We start from the raw sequence: 9959 nt of genomic DNA, 5'->3' as shown, positions 1-9959 counted from the left end.
TTTCTTGTACCAGAGGATTGTATCATATTTTTGAATACTGTATACTTTGAACACTCAATTTTAGCTGCTCCTTCAGGTTTGTTGAAAGTGTGGGCTGGCTTCTGGTAGACTAGTTCATTTAGAGAGGAACCTGTGGAAAAGCCATCAAGAGAAACAACACACAATATATCAGTGATTGCAGTTGAGCACCAGACACCAGTTAAAGTTAGAGAGGAAGTGGAAATAAAAATAATGTTTCTTTACTTTAAAAGCCCAATGGTTTCTTTGAATCTCTGAAAGTACATGTGCTTATTTTTATTTCATTTTATATAATTCAGTTTATATGCCAGAGCCTGTAGTATGAAACGTTCTTTCATACTACAGGCAAACAATCTTTTTGCAAAGATAAACACCAATCATCTAAAAATACTTTTCATTACCTGAAACCAGTATAACATTCAAGGTTATGCAGCAGACAATGATCATCATGTTGTGTTTTTAAAGTCAGTCTTGTTTCTGGTGCTGTTTTCTTCACTATGCTGGTATACAGAGGATTCCCTCCTCCCTTTCTGATTAAGTCCTCCTATCAGAAAAACAACGTCATATCCTCCTTTTCTAAATATTAAAACCATCATTCCAGTTACCATTACGCACCGCTGGGGGTAAAATACACACAGCCACCTCAAGGAAGTAATAAATAGCAGTGTTAATAATAACAAATACATTTTATGTGATGTTACTGCTGTTTTAAAGACCAAACAAAACACAGTCTCTTCAGTCCATGAATTGTTGAATTGCTGTTAAAAATGTTAAAAAGCTGAATTAGTAATATTCACCATATAAACTACACGTATATAGAACTGATTAAATTCAACAACATCAAATTCAGCATCAACAGATTTGGAAAAACACTGCACCCTAATGGATAAACTAAGAATCTACCTGTCTCATGGTGCACCAGCTGTCTATCAGTCATTCACAATGTGGTTCAAGTGGTAATTTCTGTAACTGGCTGCGTCAGAGAAGGTTTTTGTTAAAGACGGAGGGTTTGTGTAGCACTGTGCTCTACTGGCTGCACAGAAATACACTGCGCTGTTCTCGGATCGACTCTTTGGAATATGAAGATGTGCCAGACTTGATCCATCACCGCTCACATTATGAGAGTCTTTGAATTTATCTTCAACAACCGCAGAAGTGAATCGTACATAACCAATTAAAGCCATATCATATTCTCCAGCAGACTGTTTGTACCACTGGATCATATTAAAAGCAGTGTTTGAATGGTTGCAGTTCATCAGGATGTCTTCTCCAGCATCTTTAATCATGGCAGTGGGAGTCTGATGAACGCTGGTTTTTGAGAGTTCTGCAAGAGACATTTAAAACAAACAGCTTTAGTGACGAATAAACTTAAACTTAATTGAAAATATTTAGTTATGAGTTAATGCATATTACCTGTTAAACAGAACGGCAGAGCTGCTAAACGTATAAGAAGTCTGATCATGATTGTAAGGTAGATGAAAAGAAAACAATAATGACTGCAAACTGAAGAGAGCTGCCTGGATGTAGAGGACGAGGAGGAGGAGTCTGCTTTACGGACCGTCACATGTCTTCATCAGTGAGTTTGTACAGTGTCCTGCTCTCCTGGTAAACACAGGAAAAGACTGTTTTAAGGTTGATATCAGTGTTGATTTCCTGCCACAGGCTGCAGTTTGATGCAGGTGTGCTCCTCTTCAGCGTGACTTTATGTGGCTGATTATCAGAGAGGGTTTTTGTAAAGGGGAGAGGGAAATTGAGTCACTGTGCTTACTCGCTGCACAGAAGTACGTGGCACTGTCTTCTGGATCTCTGAGTTTCTGCACATGAAGTTGAGATTTCGTGGAGCCATTTCCAGTTATATTGAAATGCTGTTTGAATTCATCCTCGATGGTTGGATTATCAAAATAAATATATCCAATGAGTTTAAGGTCAGAGTCCCCCATCGGCTGCTGGTACCACAATATTTGATTGTATGAACTGATTGAATGGTTGCAGCTGATTTCTGGTGAACCATTGGGACTTCCTAATATTGACAATGGAGCCTGATGGACTTTAGTGCTCAGTGAACAACCTGCATTTAAAGAGAAAACATTAAGAAAACAGAGATGGTTTCAAAAAAATATAACTTTTAGAATTTGAATTGAAACCTACAGGAGAGCCAGAGAAGCAGCAGAGTGATCCTGTTGAGCTTTCTGATCATGATGTCTTTATCTTCCTCTCTGTCTTTGCACTGACGGACTGAACAGACGTTCAGGGATCAGCTTAGATGGGAGGAGACAGATTTTCATTATGTTGTAAACATTTATCAAGACCAAAAAAGCCAAACAGTAGCTATGTTTTGGGCTTTGTTTGCTTTGCAGAACAAGCTAATAATGACTCTGGGATTGATGATTGGTCATCTTTACTATTTTATTTTTACTATCCGTCAACTAAATGATTAATCTGAAAATATAATTACTGCAACTCCATACAAAACCAAACTGTAATTGAATTTATGGTATATTTTCTTATCAGAGGGTTTGAAATGCTCTTTAAGAAAATATAATATATAAAAACAAATCTTTGAACACATCCATATTTCAGTGGTTTTATGTCATTAAAGCTGCAGTAGGTAACTTTTATAAAAATAACTTTTTGTCATATTTACTGAAACTTATCCTTACTGTAGTACGTGAGTCAGATCAGGTAAATAAATCTGGTTCCTCTGGCTCCTCCTAGTGCTACTAATGGAATTAACAAGAATCCACCAGACAGAGCCAAGAAAGATGGACACTGTGGGTTGGTGGCTTGAAGATAGTTGATTGTTGAGTTTCATTCCCAGCGTCAGTATTTGATGATCATGAGACTCAACAATCAGCTCTTTCTTCTCGTGTTTGTGTTTTTGTGCAAAAGTATAAAACCTTTAGCTCTGAACAGGGACACAGTGAAGATCAGATCATTTTAATCTGCTGAACAGAAAAATTATAGTTACAGTGATGAGTTCAACAAAGCTGATAACAGCATCTCGTCCTCCATCCTGTCACATGATGATGCTGTCTGTAAAAAGGTGTGTTATTACTGTGAGACAGCACACACTGGTGATACATGTGAATTAACAGACAGGCTGCCTACATTGGTCTTTATTAACATTTGTTAGTAGTCAGGACACATCAGACACAGAGTCATAAAACGTTTTTGATAGGGTTTGGATTCAATTGGTTCCAGGTGCTAGTCACTATATTTGGCAGTAAACCCAGAGGTGATGGAGGTTTATAGATAAAATGTCTTTTGATTCTAGATTCAGACAGTTATCTGTCACAAAATACAGTGTAGTAATTTCACACAGTTCTGTAATGCATGAAAAGTAGGAAACATGTTGGGTTTTTTTACATTTAAGGGTCAGAGAAAGAAACCTAATACAGAATGTAAAAAGTAGTGATGTGACAATTTCTGTATTTGTTTTGTATGTCATTTCACATTCACTGACCTTTAACTTCAACATATTTCTACACTCCAGTATAACAATTATATCACAAAGCTACTGATATAAAAAATAACACTGACTGCTCAAAATCTTAATGTAGTATACAGGTCTCCAGCTCCTCCTACAGAGAATTATACACAGTGATGATGTCTATTCATTGTGACAGCAACAGTTGGGTATTTGTACAGCTGTCTCAGCCACCTGTATCACTGTGTTGACTCACAGCACAAAAATACACTCCACTGTCCTCAGGCAGCAGCTTCTTCACTGTCAAAGATCCAGTCTGAGGGTCGTTCTTCTGCGCTGGAAACTTGTCCTCGCTGAAGCCACTTTCATATGTATGTGGGGGAGTTGTAGTGGTGAGAACTATTTGCTTCATCCCCTCTCCTGGTAGCTGTCTGTACCAGTACATCTGGAAGTATCCAGCACCCTTCGTGTGACTGCAGTCTATTGTTGCACTGTCGCCACTGAACTTCCACAGTGTCTCATTCTGGGTGACATCATCCCCAGCAGTTAGACCTGTGTGTAAAACAGTAAAAGTTACCTTAGGGAAACATTTGTTCTTTGAAATAAATGTTCAGATCTTACGGTACTTAACCTCGTATCCAGAGAACAAATACCAACAAGCTGAGGAGACCATGTTTGATAATGTCCATGTTCTAAAACTCTCAAAGTCTCATATGAGTCTATCAGTGTATTCACAGAGAGATGAAGAGTTGGATGTAGGTGTGTCTCTGCAGTGTGTGACGTCCCCTTCTCCTGTGAGCTGCTGTATAAAAACCTACATGGTCAGTTGAAGTGTATGAGCAGATGTTAGGAGGTACTGGAGGTCCCCCCTACATTCAGACCGGTAACACTGACAGCTGAGGAGGCCAGTTTTGTTAATGCACTGAATTGAACACACCTTTTTAAAATGATGGAAGATCAGGCTGTACATGCAATATGAGGCAGTGATCATACATGTTAACAGTTCTAATTTTGAACCTGATTTGAGATACCTGTCAGTTGTAAAACAAAATGTCTTAAAATGATTCGGTCATTTATGAATATAAAACAGGAGGATGTTGAACATTTGGTGAGGGTGGTTGGTTCCAGGTGTTTGTCAGTATCTTTGGCAGTAAACCCAGAGGTGATGGAGGTTTATAGATAAAATGTCTATTTATTCTATATTCAGACAGTTATGTGTCACAAAATACAGTGTAGTAATTTCACTCAGTTCTGTAATGCATGAAAAGTAGGAAACATGATTTTCTATCATTTTTTTTAGGTTAAAGGGTCACAGAAAGAGAAACATAATACATCATTTAAAAAAGAGTGTATAAAGTAACTGGAATACAAAAGGAACAAAAGTTATTAAATCAGCACTGAATTGGATTAAATGTAGAGTACATATGGTGTGACAATTTCTGTATTCGTTTTGTATGTCATATCTCATTCACTGACCTTTAACTTGTACAATATGTTTCTACACTCCAGTATAACAATTATATTACAAAGCTACTGATATAATAAATAACACTGACTGCTCAAAATCTTAATGTAGCATACAGGTCTCCAGCTCCTCCTACAGAGAATTATACACAGTGATGATGTCTTCTATTCATTGTGACAGCAACAGTTGGGTATTTGTACAGCTGTCTCAGCCACCTGTATCACTGTGTTGACTCACAGCACAAAAATACACTCCACTGTCCTCAGGCAGCAGCTTCTCCACTGTCAAAGATCCAGTCTGAGGGTTGTTCTTCTGCGCTGGAAACTTGTCCTCGCTGAAGCCACTTTCATATTGAAACGGGGGAATTGTAGTGGTGAGAACTATTTGCTTCATCCCCTCTCCTGGTAGCTGTCTGTACCAGTACATCTGGTAAAAAGTAGCATCCTTGTTGTGACTGCAGTTCATTGTGGCAGACTGATCCTTGACCTTCCACAGCAAAGGTGTCTGAGTGACATCACTCCCATCAATTAGACCTGTGGGGGTAAAAAAGAAAATCACATGTCATGTTACAGGACCACCAGCAGGTCCTCTGTATGCTGACAGAATGATCAATATAAAATCATTAGTATGACTTTAAAGTAACAGATTCTCCTCTCAGTCATCAGCATCAGAGTGTACAGTACCTACAATCCAGAGCAGAGCTGCAGAGAGTCTGATCAGACCAGCAGTGATCATTATTGTGTTCTGAGTAACATGAACTTGGAGACCGGAGTCGGTGTCAGGGTGTGTATTATGGGAGGTGTGACGTTACAGCGTGATGAAGAGTTGCAGGTGGGAGTGTCGCTGTATGATGTGATGTTGTGAGATTGTGTTTGAAGTTCTGTTACAGTAGAGCAGATAACTCCAGTTGGTAACAGTGTACTGAGGTTTTTGTTCAGCTTTCACATGTGTCTGTATCACTGTGTTGACTCACAGCACAGAAGTACAAGCCTTTATCTTCTGGCTCCAGATTGTTCACTGTGAATGTCCCACTGGCAACGTCAGGTTTGGTGGCTGAGAATTTCTCTTTACTAAAATTTCCAAAGTCATAATTATCACTGCCAAGTGATGTGAACACGATTAGTTTCATTGTTTCTCCTGGCAGCTGTCTGAACCAGTACATGTAGTTGTAGCCAACACCCTTCGTGTGTCTGCAGTCTATTGTTGCACTGTCGCCCTTTAATTTCCACAGTGTCTCATTCTGGGTGACATCGCTCCCATCAGTTAGACCTGTGTGTAAAACAGTAAAAGTTACCATAAGGAGACATTTGATCTTTGAAATAAATGTTCAGATCTTACGGTACTTAACCTCGTATCCAGAGAACAAATACCAACAAGCTGAGGAGACCATGTTTGATAATGTCCATGTTCTAAAACTCTCAAAGTCTCATATGAGTCTGTCAGTGTATTCACAGAGAGATGAAGAGTTGGATGTAGGTGTGTCTCTGCAGTGTGTGACGTCCCCTTCTCCTGTGAGCTGCTGTATAAAAACCTACATGGTCAGTTGAAGTGTATGAGCAGATGTTAAGAGGTACTGGAGGTCCCCCTACATTCAGATCGGTAACACTGACAGCTGAGGAGGACAGTTTTGTTAATGTGTCTATTGTTGCACTGTCACCCTCGTATTTCCACTGTATGTCAGGATGTCATTTCAGTTAACTTGAGTCCACAGCAAAAACACAATCTGAGGAGGCCTTGTTTATTGTTGATAATATCCATATAATCAACCTCAACCTCATACAGTTGATATGAAGAGCTGCAGATGGGAGTGTCACTGTGTGATGTGATCATGTCAGCTGTTGTATCAAAGTTTTCAGTATAAATGGCAATAGGGGTCCCCCTGCAGTACATCACAGTACACAAACTTTAATTCTGATAAGTAACACTGACAAGCTGAAGGTTGATCATGTGATGTGACAGTATTGAGTTATATTCCAAGCATCAGACATTTTTTAAAGATTAGAAACTGGTGATATAGTTTGACTGATATTACTAAAATGTGCAGACAGAATGATTAAGTCTGGTTTTGATTTTTTACGTAACAAGAAGGTTTCTAATCAGTCAACCTCTAACAGAGTTTTTATCAGCCCCCTCTTCTTCTTTCAGATTCTATCAGTTATGAACCTGACAAGTAAAAGATGAACAATAATAGATAGTTGTAATATAAATGATAATTGTCAAAACTGTAAAACTGTCACAAAGAATGTGTGTTGTCAGTAGTTTTGTCCTGTCAGTAGGTCACAATTGTCATCGAAGTTGATAAAATCTTCAAAGCTGCAGGTGTTCAAGAGGCTTAACATGTTGTCTATCTGCAGGCAGATAAAGGAGAGTTTTTGTATTGACTTGAACGGAATCTGCATCACTGTGCAGTCTGGCAGCACAGAAATACACGCCAGTGTCATTTAATGTAAGATTAGAAATAGTGAGGCTCGACTGTTTACGACCATCTCCATCAAAGCTGATTTTTCCTTTCACGTCGTCCTCGAGATTTACAGTAGTTGCATACAAATTTCCCAGAAGCTTTAGAGCTCCTTGTCCTTCTTGTTTGTACCAGAGAATCATTTCATGATTTGTTTTGTGTGAACAGTTGATGCCACTGGAAACCGATTCACCGGCTCTCTTAATGATGAAAGGAGGTGTTTGGAGGACGCTGTTGGTTTTAGAGGCACCTGTGGGGGGAAACAACATTTCAGATACTGAAGTCATTAACTGTGACACTGTGAAAAGTCTTACTTTGTTTGGAATTTATATTTTTTCTCACCCTTAATCCTCGGCAGATGAAAGAAGCCAAGTATGAAGATCATTAACATCATGTTAAAGACACTGTGACCTCCTACTTTGGGCTTTCTGTTCATGTCCTGTAGGTTCAGTGGACAAGAACACATCACTGTTACAATATAATGAACAGGGGCGGTGTCAGTTATCTACATCACAGCTAACTGGATTAGCAGGGAACAGCACTGTGTTAATGGAGTTCTTCTCCTTGTTACATGTGTTGAAGTATGTCTCCCCCTGCTGGTGTGAAAAATACACAAATAAAGGCTTTGTAAAGTTGGAAAAAGTTACTTTTCTATCTCACATTGAGCAAGGTACGTTTTATCAGTCTGTTTTCTGGGAATAATTGACACAAGCAGAAACCAGAAAACAAACCATCAAAAGTTCAGCTCGTTTATTCGTTTTTTGGTTCTTACTTAACAAAACGAATTTACCACTCAATATCTTGTTTCCGTCGGTGGGCGGGTCCTCTGATTGGCTAGTGTGCTTCGTTGCCCTGTGCTCTTCAAAATAAAAGTTTTTCAGTTTGATAATGTCGACAAAAATATGACTGTATTATAGACACTAGCAGACACAGAGGACCCCATCACCCACAGTCAAGACTGACACGGCTTCAAATAACAATAATATTATTCTTAATCATTTGAAAATGAGAACTTATGAAGTTATGATGACTTCAGTGCAGTTGATGTTTAGCCACAAGGTGGCGCAGTTATTACATGACAGCTGAACATTGCGCATCTGTTGACCTTTATCCATTTACAGTAAACAAATTATTCTTGTTGAAAGATATTTTATATTGTTTTCATATTATTATTTACTGACGGTGATTACTGGCTGGGTGTGCCTATGAATATAGGCTACAGTGAGTTTTTTAAGGTGCTGTACAAGCAAACCATATTGTCTACTCTGTACAGTGACAAAGAGTGTACAGTAACCTACTTCATTCAATATTGAATAAGCTACTGTAGCCTACACTATGAACAAATGGTTTTGCTCTTTGCTCATGGCAGTTGTGACAGTCATTTTAACATGTCAGCAGGCAAGCTGGTTCCACAGTAAAGGAGGCCCAGTAACTGAAGGCTCTACTTCCCAGTCTGTTTTTAGAGATACTGGGAGTCACTAACAGACCTGCATTCTGGGAGCCAATAAAAACATTTAATAAGTCTCTGAATGACTCATTATTGTGTATTTAAAGATGTATATTATTACATTACAGCATTATTTGTGTTTTGTCCTGGGATGACAATACAATAACTGTACAGAGTAGACAATATGATTTGCTTGTACAGCACCTTAAAAAACTCACTGTAGCCTATATTCATAGGCACACCCAGCCAGTAATCACCCAGGGCAACGAAGCACACTAGCCAATGAGAGGACCCGCCCACCGACGGAAACAAGATATTGAGTGGTAAATTCGTTTTGTTAAGTAAGAACCAAAAAACGAATAAACGAGCTGAACTTTTGATTTTCCTTTTTTTGACAAAACGAAAAAACGGCTTGTTTTCTGGTTTCTGCTTGTGTCAATTATTCCCAGAAAACAGACTGATAAAACGTACCTTGCTCCACGGTCCGTGTATGTTTTGGTCATTGGATTTTCCTTTCAGAAACGGGTATTAAAAAACAGAAAACGAGTGGTTATTTGATTTTCGTTTTAAAATACAAAAATTAAAATTGAAATACAAGGCGTTTTTCTTTTTCATGGTCAGAAAGGGATGAGCGAAATTTAAAAAATTATTCTATTTTCATTTTCTATTTCATATAACAAAAATTAAAATCACTAGAAAACAGAAACAGAAAAAGGCCTGTTTTTCATATTCTGAAACCGGATGTTGTCATTTACAGGACGGTGCTGTGGAGAAGAAACAGTAGACTAGTAGACTGCGGTCAATCCAGCCGTGAGTCCGATCTCCGTGGTCAAATCAGCCGCACTTAAATTTAGAGTGTACAAGTATTCTCAGCATTATGGTAAATGCGGAGAAACAGCGTATTTACTTCCGGTTTTCAAAATAAAGGTATTTAGAGGCGTAAGCTATAATTAAAATATGTTACATTAAAGTGTTTCATGTGCCCCTGATGAAAAAAAACACTTTATATCAAGCATCTTTACTGCACCAGTGTGGAGAAATGCCAAAATAAAAGTCTCATATTTATGCCTCCAGAGATTGCATATTTGACCATATTTGAGGTACTGTAAAAACATATTGCTCAGTGTTTCCTGGCTACTGATGG

General features: G+C 38.5%; 1 protein-coding gene, 1 long non-coding RNA gene and 2 gene segments (V, D, J or C); all 4 read right to left on the bottom strand.

Moving 5' to 3' along the window:
• Positions 1–9959, bottom strand: part of LOC127360258 (T cell receptor beta chain MC.7.G5) — a gene marked incomplete in the record, with an annotated part of 299553 nt that overhangs the window by 216106 nt on the left and 73488 nt on the right.
• On the bottom strand, positions 39–2231 carry LOC127360793 (uncharacterized). The gene is made up of 5 exons (XR_007883923.1): positions 2167–2231; positions 1432–1620; positions 922–1342; positions 420–562; positions 39–130 (listed from the first exon to the last, which is right to left on the bottom strand). It is a non-coding gene; the product is annotated as an uncharacterized LOC127360793 (long non-coding RNA).
• Positions 3123–4265, bottom strand: LOC127360414 (T cell receptor beta variable 29-1-like). The segment is given in 2 exon segments: positions 3123–3997; positions 4077–4265. Coding segments are annotated over 2 exon segments (384 nt in total).
• On the bottom strand, positions 3123–5823 carry LOC127360427 (T cell receptor beta variable 29-1-like). The segment is given in 3 exon segments: positions 3123–3679; positions 5126–5443; positions 5594–5823. Coding segments are annotated over 3 exon segments (378 nt in total).

This window comes from Dicentrarchus labrax, unplaced genomic scaffold, assembly GCF_905237075.1.
Source record: "Dicentrarchus labrax unplaced genomic scaffold, dlabrax2021, whole genome shotgun sequence".
Taxonomy (NCBI): domain Eukaryota; kingdom Metazoa; phylum Chordata; class Actinopteri; family Moronidae; genus Dicentrarchus; species Dicentrarchus labrax.
Note: the sequence above shows the minus strand (reverse complement) of the source record. Positions and strands in the feature narration are given on the sequence as shown.